A 22,383-nucleotide genomic window follows, 5' to 3' on the forward strand; every position below is an offset into this window, starting at 1 on the left:
TATGGTAAAAATTAAGCTTCCAGAATTAGACTACCTGCTTGTAATTCTACTTCCACTGAACCCAAAAAAGATTAGACAACTCACCTAATGTCACCGAGCCTCAGTTAACTCATCTGCAAAGCAGGCATAACTATAGTAGCTACTTTATAGCTGGGATGCAATGAAATGTATTATACATGAAGACCTCAGCACAATGTCTGGCATACAGAAAATGTGAAATAAATGTTAGTTATCAGTAAATGTATTATTTAACAATCTTCCTAATGGTGAATATTTAGGTTGTTTACAGTTTTTCCTCTTTTAAAAATAGTGGTATGATCAGCAAATATATTCATAAAGAGTTCTCTTTATTTAGGGCTATTTCCCTAAATGTGTGGGCTCTTTGATTCATGAGTGGGTTAAGGGGTGTGGCCATTTTTAACATTCTTGGTACATATTGTGAAATTGTTATCCAGAAGAGCTTTACCAAATCATATAAGCAGTTGCTTACATTTAAAGGGAATTTCCATTTGACACTGACTACCATTGCACAATAGCCAGTAGTTATGCCCGATGTAAATGCTTCCAAATTAACAGAGGTATTCTTCTGGGGCCTCTGCCACTTGGCAAGCAAGGAGACATTGGCCTGTGTTCAGTTGGATGTGCCTGTGACAGTAAGGCACCTGTGAAAAAACCCTTCCTTTTAAAAACACTGCCCTTTGCATGGGCATGAGCCTAACTAGGTGGCCTGTTGGGCATGAGCCTAACTAGGTGGCCTGTTGAGCCTGAGCTAGAAGTCAGGGCTGTGACCCTGCAGACCAGTAGTCCCTTTGCTGCCTGAGCTATGGCCTTCCTAGAAGTTCATGGCTAATGACACTCACTCCTCCCCCATCTGGGAGTGTTTAGATCTGTTTTTCCATTAAAAGACTAATTAATGTGCAGATCACAAAGCCCTCCACATAACAGGAGGTTGGAGTTGGGAGGATCAGGGAAGGACTGAACATTAACTCTGTGCTGACTATCCTAATCATTGCACCAGGCCCAACTGGAGGCAAGGAGATGAGTGTTACACCTGTTTGAATTCACTGTGAATTGTTCATTCACAAGCATTTCCTGAGCCCCTGCTTTGAGGCAGACACAGTGGGTAAAGAAGCGCTGGAAGCCACAGCCTTCAGGGTGTCCACAGTCTGGTGGGGAGCCAGATGTGTGCTTCAATGAGAAAGGCCTCATGAAAGTCTTTGGAACCCCTGACTCTGGCTTGGTGGATCAGGAAGCCTCCAGAAAGGAAGAGGCTGTTGATCGGGTTTTTTAGTTCTACGTAGCATTTAGAGATGGGGACATGGGATGGCGAAGTGTTTTAATACTGTGGGAACAACGTAGGGGAAGATTTAGTGGCAGGAAAATGTAGGCACATGGTGGGACAAGGGAGCCTTTGGTTAGCACAGACAAGCAATGCAGGGATGGTGGGGGTTTTGGAAGATGCAGAGTAAGTTGGGAAGCGCTTGGATTTCTTCGCTGAGGATAGGCTTAGATTATATTCAGCAGGCAGTGAAGCACTTTGGACACCAGAATGATGCAATCAGAGTGGTGTTGGAGAAGAGAAAACTGGCCTCTGGAAGGGGCAGAAGAGTGGTGGGAATTGTAGAAGTGGGTAGATTGATTTGAAGGCTGTAGCCACAGACCTGGGGCCCTGGGCTTGGGAACAGAGACAGGTGGCAGATGCAGAGGCCCTGATGATATAGAAGCAGCAGGCCGAGCATTAGGTATAATCAGGAGAGAGGAAAGTGTCAAAAATGACCAAAGACCCCAAAGTTGGATGACAATGAGACAAGTGGAACCCCCCACACAGGGAATTAAGTAGCAAATGAAACATCTAAGATGGTTCTTGGCATGGAGCAGGTAATCAATCAATGCTTACTGTGGCTGCTGCTGGAGGGGCAGACTTGAGTGAGAAGAGGATGAGTTTTGCCTGGTCTGTGTAGTGTGAGGTGCCTGTGAGATTACACCTGGAAGCATCAGGGCTGCAGGTAGAGGCACAAGTGCAATAGGCATAGAAGTGACAGTTGAGGTCATAACATTAGATGCAAACACCAAGCGAGCTGCAAATAAGGCAGAGGATGGCAGCAAAGAGAAGACTTAGTGAAGGAATTTGGGAAGAAGCAGAGAGTTACAGTAACACTAATAACTGCAGTTAAAATTATCGAGCTCATACCGTGTATTGAGCTATACCACATTAATACCCATTCCATTATCATCACAGCAACCCTATGAAATAGGCCCACTTATCATCTTTATTTTACAGGTGAGAAAACCAAGGCTGAATTACATAATTTGTCCATGCTCACATAGCTATCCCTTGGGGAGGTGGGGAATTACCCCAGGCTGTGCAACTCTATGACCCCTAGAAACTGAGTCCTGAGAAACTGGTGTTACTGAAGTAGGAGGAAGGAGCATGTGGAGGGGAAAAATGCTAAAGTTGGGGTGATGATGGGGACAGAGACAGAGGGCAATGGAGAAGGAAAAGGCGTTCATTTCCAAGTTGGGAGAGAAGAAGAAAGAAAGTAAAAATGCAGAGAGATTCTTGAGGGCAAGTGGGAGGAAGTTGAGGGAATTGATGTCAGAAGCCCTGGCTCCATCATACTGAAGACCATCTGGATAGAAAGGAATCAGAGTGGGGCCAGGATTTGAGGTGAAGAAGGTTCTAATTTCTGGACATGCCAAGAGCAGACAAGCTGGGCTGGATGGTAACAGCAGAGAGGGTCAGCCGAGAGGTGGGTCTCAGCCATAAAGCCATCTGAGCCCAAGAATCTGCATGGTGACAAAATAAGGCAAAAACATTTCTCTAGTTTCCCTGAATCCTCAGAGTTGCCTGGCTGGGAGGTCATCAGCTGTACCTCTGAGGCCCTGAGTGCATCCGTTTGTCTCTTTAGCAATATTTTATTGCTACTTTGAAGATGTGTGGCAACCAAGGAAAATATTCTTCTCCAGGCAGGTTGACCTTGGGAAGGAACAGCAGATTTTCCAAGACTTTCCCAGTACAGGGTAGGGGTTATTGATGTTAAGATCCCTGAAGGGACACACAACCCTTAAAGATGAAACCTTATGTAGAAAGGCAGGAACCCTTGGAGCATGAAAAGGGACCCAAAATCCTGAAGACAACCCAGGCCTGTATAGCCTGGGCCTTCTCAAGTAGGCTGTGGGTTGCCAATAGCAAGTGAGAGCTGGAGCAATGGCAGCCCAGGAGTGAAGGGAGGAGGTTTGTGGAGAGGCCAAGCATATGGCCATGCAGTTCCAAAGAAGTCCTTGTTCTGAACGGTTTGGCTAGTTTGAACCCTCTGAACAGTTTGTCCTTTTCAAACAGTTGTCCCACATAGTTACCAGACATTAATGATAGTGCATAATACACCATTGTACAAATTACGTACATTGGTGACACATGGTTTATTTAAAGCAATTGACAACAGCAAGTATTGTCCTGATTTCTGGACTTAACACCAGTATTGGTCATTCTTGGCCCCATGTGGGCAACAGTGATCTCCCACAGTAGACTTGGCTGCAGGTCACAGCTGCCTGCAGTTGGCAGGTCCGGCACTTCCAGAATCCAGAGTCATATAAGGACATGGTGATAAAAATAGGAATAAGAACTATTTGCCTTGAGTAAGGGACATTTTCATGGCATGCATTTCAGTAAAGCACATTTGTCAATATTCCCTTTTCATGTTCATAAAATCAAATGAGGTGGACAGGCCACTTATTCTCTGCCTTTCACAGATCATGAGGAAACTAAGACCCAGTGAGATTGAATCTCTTGCATGGGGTTGTACATTAAGTAGCAACTGAACAGGAATGCAAATCCAGGGCTCTTTCTATGAAAGCATCTGCCTATCTTGGGCCTCTCACGTCATGAGGAAACTGCTGGACTCTTAGAAACAGGAACTAGGTAGGAGCTTCCCAGCTGGTAATATCCTGGGAAGTGATCTGAGGGGTCCACCAGCCTGCTCAAGCTCAAACCCAAACTGAGGATGTTACAGCCAGCCTGTCTGCTGGAGGATGTACAGCCATGTTACTGATGCTTCCATCAAATCTAAGCAGTGCTGTAGGTGGGACCCTGATTTTGGAATTTCCTTTAATATCTAAAGCCTCTGACCCAAGGATCAGTCAGGGCCAGACTTTTGATGAATGCCAAGGGTCTGAGTCTTGGGAGTGCTGAGACCTGCCTAAGTCAGGCGCTCCATTGTCCATGGAGTAGATGCTGAGATATATATGGGACTCGGGCCATAGTGTATGATTCCTGTCATCAGGAAACTCACCGCCACACTAAGGGCAAAACAACACACTCAGAAAACAGTAGCAAGAGAGGCAAGCCATACTAGGGGGCACAGCCTCAGGCATGGGCTGTGGGGACCTTTTTCTAAGAGCGCCTTGTTAATATGGAAAATGTGGTCCAACCCATCGAACAGCAGCTGTACTTTTAAGAGTTCGTGGACTAAGAAAACAAATATGTCAAGAAGCTACTATGGATTACTAATATGTTTAAGTAAAATCTTGTTGTGTTACCTGTGATAGTACCCACACATATGAGAAAAATGGGCACATATGTATGTGTGAGACATTGTAGGAATTCTGTCAATGCATAATGCTCATGGATTGTGGGGTGCCTTGAAATGACTCCCACTGGCTGAGCCTTACTGGACATAGAACCCTCATGAAAACCTGCACATCCCTGACTAGTGACCCATAGGGCCTCATTTGTGGATGGCTGATTTGTCAAGGATTTTCTGTAGAAAGTGGCCTCTTGAGAAATTATGCTGTGTTCCCTGTCCCACCACCCACATACCCACATACCCACACAGCAGAGGAGGCTGGGAGCACTTTCCCTTCCAGAGAGTGGCCAGGCCTTTGTGCTCCTGAGGGCCAGCACTGCTCCCCTCAGTGGTCAGCCATTGTGTTTCTGCTGGCCTTACTGTTTCCAAGGTCATGGCCCATTGAAGACACTGAATAGCATTGACTGAGAAAGGAAAATAAATGGAACATCTTTGTGTTTGTGTCTGAGGAAGGCACAGTGACTTTCTGTGGCTGGGTCCCTGGGTTCTGGAAAAGGGGCAATAGTGGTAGAGCTGGTGTCTCCAGTCTGTGTCCAGCCCAGCTCAGCCCTTCTGAAGTTGGATGTCCCCTAAGAGATGGCTGTATTGGTACCTGTTAGGATTGGCCAAACCTGGACCTACAACCACCACTCCCCAAAATAAAACTCCCTGAAGAGGCATCTACCTCTAAGGGACCTCCCAGGCCAAACAGGAGGCCAGCAGTAAGGCACTAGCACTTCACAGAGAGCTGCAGAGCCAGATAGCCATGGCCTGTGGCTTTAGGTGTGGCCGGGACTGAGCTGGACAAGGCAGGAGGCCTGGGCCCTCCTCCACTTCCTAGGGCAGTGGGTTGCTATTTTCATTGACTTTGAACATCTTGCTAGTCTTGGTTACATAGGTGCAGGGGGCCTGAGATAGCCCTAACTGAAGTTGGGGAAATGAAGGAAACCACATGCATCCTGAGTTTTTGAGGTACATAATCTATATCTATCCTAATAAAAGGTAGTATGCCCTTGATCTAGAGAGGCAGCAGTTTTTGAGGTACATAATCCATATCTATCCTAATAAAAGGTAGTATGCCCTTGATCTAGAGAGGCAGCAAAAGTTGGTCTCAAATGCAAAGCATTCATGATTTTAAAAAGATCAAAATTTGATTAATGTTTTAATCCTCATTATAGAATAAAAAATTCTAATTAGAGAAATTAGGTACACTTCGCTTGAGAAGGAAATATATCTAATGCCAATCCTTTCTCATATACATGTACACCCTGAAGGTTCAGAAACAATGGGCTGGGAGTTGGCTGTTTCCTGTGAGCTGTGTCCTGATCTGGCACCTCGTAGTCTTCCTCAGGTTCCTTGGACAAAGGACGTGCAAGTCCAGAGATCTCAGTTGTGCATATTTCCAAGACTGACTTTCCAGTAACTTTTCAAATCAGCTTTTAAGAGTCATCAAAATTGGGTTTTCACAAACTAAAATTGGTCCCATGGTATCAGAGTACCAAGAACTCCGATCCAGTGTTTTCCTGAGGCTATCTGCTGAGGCTCCTGGCAACCCCCCGGCTCTGCCACCCCCACAAGCCAGAGAGCACTTAGCACCACATGGGCCACTGCCGGAGATTTCTGCTGTTTTCCAGAAGAAGGCTCTTCTGTTTATTCATCAGCAGGGCTATCTTATACTGGTCATAGTTTTCTATGGCTCCTACTCTTGCTGTTGAATTGAAAATCAGTATTACTATAAGTGCATCATCATGTTAGGTTTGTCGGACTTTGGGCCTCACCAATGGTGGTGGTGTGGTGCCGTGCATTTTTATCTCAGTTATATTTATGCTTAGAATTATAATAACTACCTTTGATGACATTCTGCTCTGTGGACCCAATATGAATCATCCATACCACTATTGGTAGTGCTAGTGCTGATGGACTTGTAAGTTACAACCACTGCCCCAGAGAAAGGTTGCTTCTCAATGAGTGACACCTCATGATATCACAGAGTTCTTTTACCTTGAAAATCAGGAGAGGATAGTTAGGCTGTGGAATCACTGCTCTCCCTAACTGGGCTGTAAACAAAACAGTTTATTTCAAATATAAGAAGTCACTTCCATTGTAGAGTGTGATGACATAGGTGAATGCAATTGTAAAAACTCATCAATCATGCACTTGAAAGCTTTACCTTTTATTGAATACAAAGTATAGCTCAATTAAAAGACAAACTGACAAAAAACAAAAATAAGAGGCCAGAGGAGGAGAACAGGGGCTTTTGAGAATGAGACTTAAGAATGGGGAGGAGGTCCAGGCAAGAATGCATGACCACAATGTAATAAGGAAATGTCAGACAAACCCCAAATCAGGAAAGCTCTATTAACAAGCAGAGGGGTTGTGTACTCTTAAAAAATGTCAGTGTCACAAGAAACAAAGAAAGGCTATGGAAATGTTCCAGATTGAAGCACTGGATCCTGTCCTGGAGGGGAAAATGCTATAAAGGGCATGCATGAAGATCAAATGACAATTTGATTATAGATGGTAGATTAAAGTATTGTCAAAGTAGCTATATGAAACTGGTAATTGTGCTATAGTTATGTAAGACAATATCTCCATTCTTAGGAAATATTTTTCAACATATTTAGGGGTAAAGACTCTTCAAGTATGTAACTCACCCAGAAATAGTTTAGAAAATGAAGTTATGTATGAATGTGTAAAAATACATCTATGTGTATACACACACACACACATTCCCTATTGCTTACCTTGGGAAGAAAAGAAGAAAAAGGATAAGTTTGGGTCTTGTTGCCAAAGTCAGTTCAAGGTTTGACAGGTGTTTTTGCAACATCTGCACCTCCAAGCAGACACAATGTTACCAGAATCCCCTCTTTCAATCAATAACTCCTGAAAGCCACATCATACCCATAGCTGATTCATGAAAACCTTGACTCCTGGTCAGGTCACTCTTACCTGGAAATGAATGGGGCTTCGGCAAAGTTTAGACACTGGGACAATTACATTGATTCAGTTGAATTGAACACACACGAGTGAGAAGGGAGGGAAGTGAAGAGAGTGGGAGAGAGAACCCACAAACAATAAGCAAATGAGCTTATTTGCTTATTGTTAGCAATAGATAAATCTGGGTAAATTGTATGTATGGGCATTCTTTATACTATTTTGCTTTTTATACTTCTTTTGCAAATTTGGAATTATTTCCAAATAAAAAGTTTTTTCAAAAAAAAAATGTTGGGAATGAAGGAGCTAGAAAGAATTCCAAGAGCTTCACAGTATAAACTTGGGTCAGTTTGGAGCTGTGTCAGTATCCTGGTGATGGGAGTCACCATGAGAATTATATTGCACTAACAGCCATAAATGGGTAATTCCAAAGCAATAAAATCTAGATTGGTTATGTGGCAAACCTGGGAGAATGAGAGAGAATTTCCTTATTGCTTACTCTGCAGGGAAAAGGAAAACAGTACAGGATTTTTGTTGACAAGGCCAGTTGGAGGTTTGGTGAGTGTTTTCCCATCTGTACTTTCAAACAAGCAGAATGTTATCAAGATCCTCTCCCTCAATCAGTAACTCCTGAAAGCCACTACCCATAGTTGCTTCATGAAAACCTTGACTCCTGGGTCAAGTCAGTTTTGCCTGGAGATGAAAGCAGTTCAGGCAAAATTTATACATTGGGACAATGACATCTATTCTGTCTAACGGCAGAATTTCTCCAGATGAACCAGGCAGTAGCACGATGGGTCTGGAAGAGGAAGGGGTGCCTAGTGATCTCTCAGTGGGCTTTCAAAGTCCATCATGTCTGATCTTGCTCAGAGGGGTCTTGTGCCCCCAAAGGTGGCTACCACCCCGGCTCACCTCCTATGGGTTCCACTGTGGAAGAAGTTGGCTCCATCTCCTGCCCACACTGAAGTTGGCCTAATGGATATGGCAGGGATTTACTCCCTTCCCCACTGGAAGATGGAAAATACAGCATGGGTTTGTTCAAGCATACTTCCCAGGCACGCAGAAACCACCCCCTCAACCTCACCTGCTTCTGGGATGAGTTAAAGTACAGATTACACTTTATTCTCCAATCTCTAGACTGTGGAGTCATGAAGCCAAATGCTTCTAACCTTTCCTCTGATAAAGATGGACTGTTTGGGGGACTTGGACATTGACCTATATGATGAAAGCTGTCTGCCTGTTTACCAGCATGTGTAAAATCAAATTGGAACACTGTACAGAGAATTAAACTCAGGTGGCAAAATAGGCTTGTGGTCGCAGACACACTTTATTCTATTTCTTTCCTGGTCATGTCACATTATGTTATTTCCTGGAGAAGGGAAAGTCAAGAACAAGAGCCTACTTTATCTGCACTGGGTCTGGAAGGTCTGTCTGGTCATGAGTCAAAGCCTCATAGTAGAGAAGGATCCATAGCAGAGAAGGGTCTGTAGCAGAGAAGACAAGCATCAGAGTGGGAGATGGGTAGCAAATGAGAGAGAGGCAGAGTCTCAGCTGGCTATGTGCACCAGCCATAGCTGGAAGCACATAGAAGAAGCTGGAGACAAACAACCCCTGAGCTGCCAGCATAGACTACTGAGGTTAGACAAGAAGATAGCAGCCCTGGGTCCCAGGACTTTGAGGGGCCAAGAGCCCCAGTGCTGCCCTACAACTGTTTAGGGCACAGCCTGGCCAGGGCTGGAGTGAGTCACTGAGAATATACCCAGCTCTCCAACCTGTGGGTCCTGCCACCAATTCATGTCAGCAACCTTGGTCTCAGTTGATAACGTTTTAAGCCCCTACAATGTTCAAATCACCATGCTGAACACTGTACATGTATTACCTTATTTGCACTCATGACAAGCTCCCCCTCTTTTAACATAAGGAAATGGGCTGAAAATGCTGCCTTGCCAAGGTAAATTTCGAATTATTTCCAAATAATTTTAATAAAATTATTTATTTTATTTTTATAAAATTATAAATATTAAATTATAGATTTTAAATTTTATGTATAATTTATAAATTATTTTCAATAAGCGGTAGAGCTAGGATTTGCAGCCAGGACAGTCTGGCTCCAAATCTCATATACATTTTGCTCCGCCACACTGTGCATAAATAAATGTGTACACAGACACATACACACACACACACACACACACACACACACACACACACACACACAGCATGTTGGATTTTCTAGCTTCAAAGAAGAGCTTAGTGTGGCTTGTCATAATTGATTCTAGACATTCTGAAGTCACATTTGCTTCGAAAGAAGTAGTGGTATTGACGTAAAGTAACTGGTGTTCTATCACGTGGCTGAGATTGTCCCCAGTCTGGCTGTGTATATTGGCAGGGGCTCTTGTTGGGACCTCAGTATCCTGGTTTGAGCTGCCAAGAAGGTCAGATTTGGTAAAAGCTGATGGGCTACATGAGAGGGAACTGTCAAAGGGCTGGGCTGGCTCCAGTGTCACGGAATGTCCAGTCTCTTACACCCTGGGTCACTTGCCACCTTCTCTCCCCTGTCTTTGCAGCCAACCTCGGTTTGAAGTCCAGGGCAGTGGCTCCTGCGGAGCAGCCAGCATACCAGGGGCCAGTGCACTGCATTACAACCATTGTGAGGAATGAGGGCCTGGTGGGGCTGTACCGGGGGGCCAGTGCCATGCTGCTGAGGGATGTCCCAGGCTATTGCCTCTACTTCATCCCCTACGTGTTCCTGAGTGAGTGGATCACACCTGAGGCCTGCACAGGCCCCAGCCCCTGTGCCGTGTGGCTGGCGGGCGGCATGGCAGGTAAGGGCAGCAGCAGCTGGAGCCGCACCCCTGTGCAGGCCACAGCAGTGGGACAGCTGGGGAACTGCCGTGCCCTTCTCAGCCCAGGGGGAGGGCAGGACACATTTAGGTACTCACCCAACAATTCTTTGTTAGGTACCTACTCTGTCCCCGGCCCTCTCCCACCTCAGTCTCATCCCTTCCCTGTGCAGCTATGAGAATGGCAGTTCCCATTTGACTTTCAGGCAACAGATATATTTTGAACACATACTCTGTGTCAGGCATTACTAAGCTTTGGAAAGGAAATCCATTATCATGGTTCAGTTTATTAAATGCAATCTTTGTAATGTAAGGATGCCATTAGTTCTACAAGGTAGGAATCGGTTTCCCCATTTCACAGATGAGAAAACTCAGGTCCAGAAATGTTAAGTAGCCAATCCCAGGTCATACAGCTGGAGCTGACAGTATAGCAGGGACTCTGCAGCCAGAAAGATTTAAGTTCAAATCCACACTTCATCATTTTGTGACCATGGACTTGTTGCTTAACCTCCCTGCTCAGAATCCTGCACCACATCCCTCTTTCATTTAAGGTAAAAGTTGATATCTTTGCAATGGTTTTCCAGGCCCTCAGTGATCTAGCTCCCTGTTCCCCACCCACCTCACTTCTACTCCTCTCCCCTTCCTCACTTTCTCCAGTCACACTGGTCTCTGCTGCAACTTGACCATGCCTGGTCCTTCCCTGACCACAGGGCCTTTGTACCTGCTACTCACCACCTCCTGAATTTAACAACGTGGAGGCCATTGGGGATTTTGGCAAGGGCCATTTGATGGAGAGAAGGGTGTAAAAACCTGATGAAGTGGGATAAAGAAAGAATGGGATGAAGGATATTGGTGCACCCAAGTATACACAAGTCTTCTGAGGGTTCTGCTATGCTGTAATGAGGAACAGAGAAACAGAGCCATAGCCAGAAGGGCCTTTGGAAGCCAAGAGAGGATACTTTTTAAGAAGGCTGACATCATGACATGTTTGATGTGATGGGAAAGATCTAACAGAAAGAAGAAAATCATGAATCATCCTCCTCCTCCTCCTGCTCCTCCTCCCTCTCTTTCTCCTCCTCATCATCACAGTTTGCCATGCTGTCAGCTCATAGCAAACATATAACGAAGCTCATGGCTTAGCCACCTAACTACAGTTTCACATTCTGGCCCCCAGGTGCCTGTGCTCATGCCAAGCTCCTAGTAAGAGCTCAGTCAGTACCGACTGGCAGAGAGGACGGCAAGGCCCCATTTGCTCTCACTTTTGCGGAGAGCAGGTGTGAATGGCCTGGCAGGCAAATCCCGCTTTGTGATGCCCTCACCCATGGGCTGAGGGACAAGGGAGTGCACCAGGGCAGCACCTGGGGAAGTGGCCCCATTGTCCTGGCAGAAGGCACAGGTTTAGAGAGGCTTCTGGAGGACCAAGGGCAGGAGGCTGAGGGGACCAGAGGCCAGGATAGGCCGAGGGCCAAGGGCAGTCTAAGGTCTCCTTTGAGAGCTACTGGGCAGCAATTACAAAACCATGCAAACCAGTTGCCCTGGACTTTAACATCAATTTGTTTTTCTCTCCCCATCTAGGAATGTACCAATTTCTGTGTTTCTATAATAACCTGGCATTGTTTTCCTAGAGTTCCTTACCTGAGCATATCCCATGAGGATGACCTAGTGGCACGTGATCCCAAGGCTTCTATTCCACATACTTGAAAAAGAAAAGAGATTTTTCAAAAAGCTGTCCCTGCTCTCTTTTTGCAACCCCCAGGCTGGCCCTTCCTTTGTGAGCAGCCTGTCTGCCTGTGTTTGTTTAGCTTCTCTGTGTTTAGAGTAAATCCTGCCCTCAGTGAGCTGCAAACCTTCAGCCTCATGCCTCACCCTGGGCTCTCTTCTGGTGCCCTGGGAAGGTGCTGCCCAGTACCTGTGGAGCCTGTTACTCTTTCTCCAATAAAAACTGCTAATAAATACTGCCACATCTCGAGCACTGGCTGTGGACTGGCACTGTGCTCAATGCTTCACGTTCATCAATTCATTTGGTCCTCAAAACAGCCCCATAAAGATAGGTACTGCCACTCCATTTTACAGATGAGAAGCCCAAGGCTTAGAGAAGGGAGGAAACTTCTGCCAAGTCTCACAGCAAGTGGCGAGGGAGAATCAGAAACAAACTTTGCAGGTTCTAAGCCTGAGCTCTGTCCCTTCTCCCAGCTTAATGAATCTCTAAATGGTAGAAATCCGCAAGGAACCAGGCCCCTCCAGATCCTAAGGAGCTAGCCCCTGACATCTGTTTCTTTCTCTTTGCAGGAGCAATTTCTTGGGGGACAGCGACTCCTATGGATGTCGTGAAAAGTCGACTCCAAGCTGATGGGGTTTATTTAAACAAATATAAAGGTGTCCTGGACTGTATCTCCCAGAGTTACCAGAAGGAAGGTCTTAAAGTAAGCCCACAGCAGGCCTGCGGGGTCAGTGTCAGTCCCTGGAAGGTGGTTCACACATTTAGGGGGATGTGGGACTATAGAGAAGGGAATCAGGAGACCAGGGGGCTGCTGGTGATTATGTATCAGGTGCCACAAGTGGGTGCTTTGTCAAGCACTTCACCTGGGTGGTCTTTTCACATGGCCAGTGGAGGAGATAGGTATGTGACCTGACAGAGGTTCAGAGAGGGCTGGTAAGCTGCCGCAGCCACACAGCTGGTCCATGGTGGCGCCTGGGCCTGGTCCATGTCTGTCTGTCTCCGCATTTTGCCTTCTCATCAAGATAGGTTGGGCAGCCCTTCCTCACTCATGGCTCAGTGCCTTCCCCACTCCTCCTCCCAGTGGGAAGTGCCAGAGCTGCCTTGCCTCCTTCCTGTCCTCAGTCAGCTCATCTCACCAGCTCCAGGCCCTGTGAACTGTCTTCTGCTCTCCCACCTGAGCCCTGACCCGAGACCTCTGGTCGCGGCTGAGGAGGCAGCCTCCGACACATTTACCTGGGCTGTGTCTCCTCTGTTCTTCCTACAGCTCAAGAGCTTAACCTAACACACACCCCTTCCCACCACCTGAAAAGGTGCTGCCCCAGGATAGACCAGACTTCCATGTCTGATGTCCAAGGTAATAAACAGATTCATCACCCTCAGCAGGAACTATCCTGCTGGCTCTTGCTTGCATGGGCTCCTTGCTTTCTTGGTGTGGCTCTTAGAGTCAGCAGACATAGGTTCAAAGTCAGATGTAGCTACTGTGAGCTGGCAGGATCCAAGCAAGCAGCTTCATGTCTCAGGGCCTCAGTTTCTCCCAGAATGATCATCCCTTCCATGAAGGGCGGGGCATTTGTGGGTTAATACAAAAAGCACTCCATTCAATATGTAACCCATAGGGAAGAGTTAACCATTTCTCATTTGCATTAGTATTATCAGTGTTGACTTTTTTAGCACCGGTATTACCTTGGAGCTCTGAGTCTTTTCTCACATGGCTGCCCCACCCCAGGCCCTGCCAGATGAATCCGCCGCATCCTTCCAGGCCCAGTGCAGTCCGCTGCCATTCCCAGGATCCATGTCCTTGGCTTGCTTCTCCTGTACCTCTCTCAAGGCGCTTCTCACACACCACCACGGGCAACAGCTATTTCTATACTGCCCCTTCTCTGCCTCTTACACCAAGTTTTCTGAGGTCCTGTTTTACTCTCTCCCCCAACTTGGGAAAGATCCAGAGTTGGATGACCCAGTGTTGAGGTAAATAACTAACATGCCACATGAGAGGGACAAGATCCAAAAGCTAGATCAGAGGGCCACATCTAAAAGACAGAACTACCAGAAGTCACTGTGAAGTCCAGCCCTTAGTATTCAATCATGGATCAATCATCTCTGTAGAGGATGGGGCAATCCGATTTGATAAGGCTTCTAGGGAAAAATGCCTAAGGGCTTTAGTTTTCAAATGCTTATTTTTAGAGCACCTAGTATGTGGTAGGCACAGTTCTAGGAGCTGGGGACAGAGCAGTAAACAAAAGAGAAAAAGCCCATGCTCTGATCAGCTAATGTTGGCAGTGAGCGAACAGTGAGACCTGTCCGAAGTTTGCATTAATAGAAGTATAGTGGGTAGAATAAGGGAGGTGGAGGCCTCTGCCCTGACCAGATTACAGCTGGAATGTTGCATCCACCTTTGGTCACTACCCATTAAGCAAGACCCTAGTGGTGCCCTGGGAATGAAGAGCAGGATATCATAGCATGTGGGGAGAAGCTGGATCCTGGTTAGTATAAGAAGATGTGATACGGAGGAAACTTGAGTTCTGTCTTTATGTTTTAAGGATGGATAAACTCAAAGCTTTCCTATTCTCATTATTTTAAATTCCTTTTTTAAATTTTTAACAAGAGCTGCTCTGACAGAAGGGTGAAGCCCAGCCCTGGTGCGGCCTCAATTGTCTTTTGTATCTTTTTTTTCTTCTTTTTTTTTTTTTTTTTTTTTTTAGCAGAAATACAGTTTGTGATTCAGCCAATGAGTATAGAGGGATATAAAAGTGTTTCAAGTGGATGATTCATTTTTATTTGAGATGTTTTTGTCTACTTCCCCAAATATTAATGTGTCATAATTCGTAAAAAGTCTGTAGAGGCAAAATATATTGCTGATATTATTTCCTCTGAAAATTACTGTGCTCTTTTAAAAAAATGAAGTCCTGGAAGTCAGCTGAGGTCAGACGATTGGTTTCTTAATCTCGATAGCGTTTGGTCCTCACTGTTGGTTCAGAGACAGGTTTTAAGTCAAGATAATAATACTCAGCTTGAGTAACCGCTGCATGATCAGACGGTTCAAGGTTAATTGTTTAAAATTTGTATTAATCAGTCAAAAATTGGTAATGTATGAACATAGGAAGCTTCCAAAACTACATGAGGATATACTGTCTCGATGCCCTGCCTGTGGTCCCTGTCCTCGCTCAAAGGCAATTACCGTAAAGTTTCTTGTGATACATTTCAAAAACATTTACAGTGTATAAAAGAATATATGTGTATGTACATATCTATGTATGCTTGTATATGTGACTGTTTACTTATGAACATAAATAGTAACATAAACAAAAATAATCACACCATCTAAAACAATCAGGTTGTCTCAAAGGCAGTTTTCTGGCAGCCGCAGAAGGAGAAGGTAGAGAGGATTCCTCCAGTGCCCCAGGGGTGGCTCCAGTTCCCAGCTGGCTTGGGCTCTGGCTGAATGGAGCACCCCTCCCCAAGCATTCTTGACTGTGGCTCGCAGAGACAGAGTGCAAGGCCCAAAGCCCATCATCATTCCAATCTGTTCACCTTGCTATGGAGGAAGAAGTTTGTGACAGGAAAGAATTAGAAAGGCATTAATAATGACGATGGTGACCAATTTGAGTAGCTCTTTGTAACCAACTTAGGGATGATCAGTGGTGCAGCCTTTGTGGTGGGGAAAATCAAAAGTCCATGGACTTGTCGAGGCATCCCCAAGTAGAAACAGAAGGAAAGTCTGGTAGTTTTGGAGCCATTCTCTGCCCACTGTTAGGGTCGTCTTGGGCTACATGGACCATAACTCTGACTTGGAGAGTTGCCATCTGAAATAACCAGGCTGGTGAGCACCTTGGTAATCTTGGCTCCATGGAAGCAGCTGCTGTGGAGGGGCTGTGGCAGTGAGATGAGGCTGAATGGCAGACAGAGGGGGCATTTGTAGGTAGACAGCTTCTGGAGGCACCAGGGCCAGCTGCCCTGGGTTGCTGTCCCTGGGGAATCTGGAGCCTTCCTGTCACTCCAGGAAACCTGAACTGCAGGCACCAGGACTCTTTCAGTTCAGACGCTCTTCCTTTTTCACGTCCAAAATTCATTTATTCATTCATTCATTTACTCATCCATCCATCCATTCACTGATTCAATTGATGTGTTTATGGAAGGTCTACTCTGGGCGAAGCGCTCGCAGGTGCTGGGGTCTCAGAGGCAAACCACCCACACAGCCCTGCATTCACTGCCCTGATTGTGATTGCTAATCCCACCCCCACCTCTGTTGTCTGTCCTTCCTGACAGATAAGTCAGTGACACTTGGAGAACAGTGTGAGGAGTGCTGTGATGGGGAGATACCAAGTACACAGAAGGTGAGGGGCCATCATCCACCTGGGGGTGGCCATGGGGACACTGCCAGGCTGCAAGCCAGGCCTGGGAAGCACTCCAGGCAGAGGGGACCAGAAGAGGCCCAGTGGAGGAAAAAGGCTGGCCCCTTAAGGGAATGACAGGCTGTTAACCTTCCCAGAGTGTCAGCTGTGAGAGGCCGTCCAGAGAAAGTGCAAGGGAGAGCATGTGGGTCATTGCAAGCCAGGAAAGAGTGACCCTAGGCCATAGGGAGACATTGAGGCTTTGTAGGGTGGGAGTGAGGGGGGACTCGGTCTGGAGGTCATATGCTCTGAAAGCTCTGGGTAAAAGCTGGCAGGTCTGCATTTTGTTTGCCTTCTGTGGGCTCTGCAGCAGAGCAGGCCACAGCTGCTGGAGGGTGAGCTGTCTGCTGGTCTGAAGTGGCCCACAGCTCCTGCAGGGCCCGGGGCTGTGGGACAGAAGGCTCACACTCCAAGCTGGGCCCTGGCTGCCTCCGCCGTGCAGAGCAGAGCCAAGCCCAGACCCACAGGGGAACTTCTGTGGGCACCGGCATGGAATTTTCCTCTCAGAGTTTGACCCAGTTCCTGGCTGTTATTCAGTCACTCTGGATGAGCCTGTGGAATTCCAGAAAGGTTAGACATTAGAGAAGAGTGTTAATATTACCAGGATCTCACTTACACCCTGACTGAACAGCTCGAGGGCTTGGCTGAGCCACTTGTTCATCTCTAGGGATCCTTGTCCATCAGCCCCTTTCCCAGGGACATGTTGCACCCTGGAGGCTGCTGCGAGGTGCTGGCACCTCTCCTGAAGGAAGGCCACCTGATATCCTAGCCAGTGACAGAGGCCTGCACCAACTCTGATACCACAGTGCCCAGAGACTGAGGAAACTGGGGAAATGAAAAGGGTTGGTTTCTACCTTTACAAAATGACCACTTCTGTTTCTTAAACTTAGAAAATTATACAGGAATCAGAGTAGGTTTCTATCTGTGCCTGACAGTTCTCAAGTCATTTACATTTGTGTGGGAACTTGCTTTTAGGTGGTCGTTTCTTACCAGAGGATGCATTAAAGGCCAGCTCCTCCCCACAATCCCCCTCTCCAAAGTTTTTATCTGCTCTCATCATTTTCTGGGTCATGTTGTCATTGTTCCTGAAGGGGCCTTGTCTCTGCTAATGGGTTATAACTGCTTGAGAGTTGGAATCCCATCACATTTATGAGCCGACACACAACACCAAGCAAGAAGATTGAGGGAGGAAAGGAAGATCATAGGCAGTGTTTGGGAAGCATCACATAATACTCCCTAGGGATGGAAGACAAATACAGGTGTCATGGAGTAGCAAAGGCGGAGTTCATCAGCTCATCAGCACAGGCCATTCTTCCTGAGCATGCATCCTAGTGATGGAGGTTGAGTCCTACTCCCTATTAGGTGATAGACTATTGATAAAAACAAGGAGGGTGATGACGATAATCAGCAGTTAATACATGCTTGTACTGTATGCCAGGCACCGTGCAAGTGCATGAAAAGCCTCATCTCATTTAGTCCCTCCAACATTCTTATCAGGTCAATTCTATTATTACCCCCCCTCTTACAGTCGGGAAAATTGAGTTCTAGAGAGTTTGCCATTGGCCCAAGTGACTCAATGGCAAAGCCATGCCTCAACCCCATGTCTGCAGAGTCTTAAGCACAGCTCGAGTTCTGTTCTCTGCCACTTTTGGGATGTCCTGTGAAGCCCCTGCTACAGGGATTGGGCATGGCTGGGTGCTCTGTCTACTCAGGGCTTCTAGATTCCCGAGGAGAGAGAGAGAGAGAGAGAGTGTGTGTGTGTGTGTGTGTGTGTGTACATGTGAGAGAAGAAGAAAGAGAGGGAGAGAGAGGGCAATTTAAAAAGCGTATGTAGGTGTTTGCCTGGCCCAACAGCTTACCTATAGTATTTAGTGCATGTGTATCAGGGTCTGGGAGGAAAAGCACCACCAGGCATGACGCGGGTCAGGGCAGGGCATGACTGGGACTTCCCTGTGTGGTCTCTGCCTGCACAGGTCCTTTGGGCTCTGGTGGGGGACCAGGCCTGGGTAGGCAGCACCACTAGCTATTCTCTGCCCCTCCTTGGTGGCCCTGCAGAGGGTGTGGGTCAGTCCCCTGCAATAACCTGGCCCCTGTGCAAAGGTGTTTTTCAGAGGCATCACTGTGAACGCGGTGCGGGGCTTCCCTATGAGTGCGGCCATGTTCCTTGGGTACGAGCTGTCGCTGCAGGCTATCCGCGGGGACCACGCAGTGACGAGCCCATGAGCGCCAGGTCAGTGTGCTTCCATCCTGGCCAATTGTGCCTCCCAGGAACTTGAAACTTTTTTTTTTTTATCATGAGAATGTTGTGGCCTTCTGAAATGTCCTGTTGTTTGTCACATATCTAATCTGTGGTAGGCTGGGGCTGCCACCCTTTTCGTCACCAAACAGCAGTTCAGAAATGCCCACCAGTGACTGGTGGTGTGCTGGGTCCCCAGGGACCAAGTCTGGCACAGAATATACCTGTTTCCAGACAGCTTGCCTCTCCGTTTCCCCTTCCAGCAGCTTCAACAGCCCTTTCAGAGTACTTTTACCTTCACTGTGCAGATGCAAATGACCCAGGCTCACAAGTGAGGACTGCAACCAGGGTACCTGCAGGGGGCACCGTCTCCCCACCTCCCTACTGAACTGCACAGCCTGACTCTGAGAGCCACCCACAGGCTGCCAGAGCCCTAGAGGACAGGTCTCTGCCACCATTCTTTGCCTCCCATACCCTCTTTTTCCTTCTCATTGCAGAAAGATCACTGTAGCCTGAGGACTCTTCTAAAGACAGCAGTCTGACTCCTGTGCTCACATGCCCTCCTTGGCTCCCCATTGCCCTCTAGATAAAGCCTTCACCCTGCTTCTGCTGGCCTCACCCCTCACCACTGTTCTGAATGTCCCGCCGTCTCTCTCACCCCTAGGTCTTTGCTCAGGCTGTCCCCTCTGCCTGACATCCTCTTCTCGCTCCTTTCCTACTTGTCCTTGGCTTCACCAGCTCTTTGCCATCCAGGCTGTAGAAGTCTCCTCCTCCAGGATGCCGGCTTGCTTTCTCAGCTAGGGTGAGTCGCGCCTTCTGCAGACCATCCCCCACCCCCACCCACACTGCATCCTAAATGCCAGAGGACACCCTCACTCCCTACCTTTGCACTAATGGTGCCTGGCACAGAGCTCAGCACACAAAGGGCCACTCAGCAGTGTCATCGGATGGGTGGATGACCAACCCCCATATCCCCTCAGGCCTCCTCTTCCTCCCTGTGTTTTTTCTTCCTCATTGTCTGGCCCCATACCGGCTACCCGCAAAGCTCAGAAGACAAAGTAAGTGTGGACTGAACTTTCTAGTCAACCAAGAAGCCATTTGACATCAGTCTTGGTTAGCACAAATTCTCCTGGGAAGGATGATCTTTGTCTATAAAACCTCACTGCTGCCTCCCCCGTGAGCTGGCAGGGGCATTCTCGGGATGGCAGAGCCCTGCCAGGGTGCACGGGTGGTGCCAGAACCTGGACAAAGGGAGGGGGGCCTGACCAATCAGGCAGACTGTAGTCAGCCCAGGACAAGCCCCAGAAGCTGGCTTCAAATAAAATGCTCTCCACTTTTTGCTAAAGTGGCAACATTCACAGCTTCTCTGGCTATTTGCCCTTTCTTATAAAAGGAAAAGGGTAGCAACACAGTTTGCATAATTAAACATCTTGAGTGAAGAATTACTGCATTTGGGTGGCATCCAGGATAGGGAAGGAATTCATCTTATTCTTAAAGCTGTGCTCAGATATTGGCCATTTCCCCCTTTTAACAGAGAAAAGTAATTTCTTAAAAATCCTATAATAAAAGCCAGGCATTTTTATTGTAGACAAAAATAGAAAATTTAAATAAACAGAAAGAACAAAATAATAAGACCTGTCATCACAAGACCTTGTTGTTATTCTTCCAAGTATGTCTTATGTGTATTTTCAAATTGGGATCCTATTCTACACAGTGTTTTACAGCCCTCTTTTCCCATTTAGTAGTTTGGGACCATTTTCCCATGTCATGAAATCTTTAGCTACAAGATGGTTTTAATGCCAAGACCTCCCAGATCCCAGAGTGGCTGGATGCCTGCCCAACCTGTCGTACCTGCCACTGTGACCACCCTGGTGATTAACTGCTTCAGGACAAAGGAGGAAATTTCTAGCTACCCAATCACGATTGTCCTGCATTTAGCCTTTCACAAGCAGTGACCAACCCAATTGGAAGCTTTTCTTTCTGGAAGCGCTCTTTCTTGCAAGGGGCATAGATGTCTGTCTCCCTTAGGAGGGAGGACTGCTAAGGCAGAGAGGAGGCTATTGCCTCCTGGTGGGAGAGGGAGGTTCCCAGCCACTGGTCTGCAGATTCATCTTAAACAAGTCTTGCCCATGGCATTCAACTTCCTGCTCTAACCCCCAAATACTAAGGCCTTTTAACAAGACTGGATTTTAATTTACCAAGTAGCTCTGAGATTTGGGGAAGCCCATGCTCAGGCAGCAGTCACACCTACTCTTTGAATGCCTCCCTCATTGTCTAGACCCAGGACAGAGTGGGATGATGTATATTAGAGATCTAGGGAGCCAAGCTGTCCCTAAGAAGTGGCGGGATGGGGACCATCTCGAGAGTTCCTGGGTACAGATGACAGGGATGACTTGAGAATTGTTTCTAAGAGCCTGCAGGGGATAGATCACCCAGCTCCCAGCAGTTGCCAGGTGCCTTCCAACAACCAAGCATGGAGATATCCCCCAGCTTTTCCAAGTCCCATGCGGGAAGATCAGTGACCTTTGGTGGTAGAAGTGGCATCCCGACCACTTACCAGTGGCTGGCTCTCAGACTTGTCTGTGGCTCATGAATCCAACTCTGCCATCCCTACCTGTCCAAGACCAGCCCCCAGAGCTTCCTGGAATAGTGCTGGTCTGCCCTCGGTCCTGACATGCATGCTGCAGGTCTCACTAGCCTACTTTCGGTTTCAGGAAAACTGATTTTCAAGGAAAGAAGACATAGTGCTCTTATGATACCTTTGTTGAACATTTTCAAATAGCCCCGGCAACCCTGAGAGCCTCTGCCACTCTGTACTTTGCCTCTTGCTGCTTCACAAACCCAGTCTCCAAATGGGTTGTTTGACCCCAAGATCCAAGATTTCAAGACTCCCGTTAGAAGATGTTCTTGTCTTTCCTCCTTTTTCCCAGGGTCTCATCCCATTAACAGGTCAATGCTAAAAGTGTCTGCAGAACCCATGATGTGAATTTACTGAAGAGAAAGACTCTCCACCAGGTGGGCTTTCAGCCAGGCAGGCTGTCCTCAGAACCTCTTCCTTCCTTCACAATTACAAGCATTCTCATCCCCACCCCGGCTGGGGCAGCGGAGCTTCTGCCTTGGAGGGATTCAACTGACCATTGGTCAACTGATCACCAACTATTCCAGCTTTGGACCTGCACCTGGTAACAAACAAACGAACAGAACAAAACAAAACTGGAGTAAAATAGACCCTCCCCCCATGGCCATTGTAAACTCACTGTGAATTCATGGAAGAGCTGGAGTTGGCTCTAAGTTTCAAAATAAAAGCATTAAAAACCTCTTCACATTGTTTCTCTGTCAGATGCCTCTGCCTAGCTTCCAAGAAGCACCTGGCCACTGTCATTCCTCTCTCTCTGTTCAGGCCTCTGTGGGTGTTGCAGGCCCAGAGGGAAACCCCCTCCACACAGGTGAGGAGAGAAACTGAGCCGGGGCAGCCTGGCTTCTTTTTTCCCAGATGCCTAAGGTCGGCAGCAGAGGGCGTAGTGGTTGAAAAGGGTGATGAGGGACAGAAACCTTCTGGGGGTTCTCCCACCCTGAGCAGTGGCACACGTTGGTGACTTGCTTCAGAGAGTTTGGCCCTGGGCTTGGTTGGGGTGGGCACTCTCTGGGCCTTATTTTTACATGGAGAACAAAACAAAACAAAATACTTGATCCACAG

The 22,383-nt window shown here is 47.1% G+C and overlaps 1 protein-coding gene across 13 annotated transcripts in view; it reads left to right on the forward strand.

The window, feature by feature from the left end:
* Nucleotides 1–22,383, forward strand: part of SLC25A48 (solute carrier family 25 member 48) — a 53,982-nt gene that overhangs the window by 26,786 nt on the left and 4,813 nt on the right. For 2 of the 13 annotated variants that reach the window (XM_034960539.3, XM_055112708.2), the window contains exons 5-8: nt 10,064–10,321; nt 18,551–18,680; nt 19,351–19,488; nt 21,617–22,003. The exons of 1 other annotated variant lie outside the window; for it this stretch is intronic. In XM_034960539.3, coding sequence (XP_034816430.1) covers nt 10,064–10,321; nt 18,551–18,680; nt 19,351–19,488; nt 21,617–21,632 — 542 coding nt within the window. In that variant the 3' untranslated portion in view covers nt 21,633–22,003. Of the gene's footprint in view, nt 1–10,063; nt 10,322–12,628; nt 12,763–18,550; nt 18,681–19,183; nt 19,326–19,350; nt 19,489–21,616; nt 22,004–22,383 lie in introns of those variants that run through there. 10 more of the 13 variants (XM_034960542.3, XM_055112707.2, XM_034960543.3 and 7 more) reach the window with 10 other exon arrangements.

The sequence above is a fragment of the Pan paniscus genome, chromosome 4, assembly GCF_029289425.2.
Source record: "Pan paniscus chromosome 4, NHGRI_mPanPan1-v2.0_pri, whole genome shotgun sequence".
In the NCBI taxonomy this organism is placed as follows: domain Eukaryota; kingdom Metazoa; phylum Chordata; class Mammalia; order Primates; family Hominidae; genus Pan; species Pan paniscus.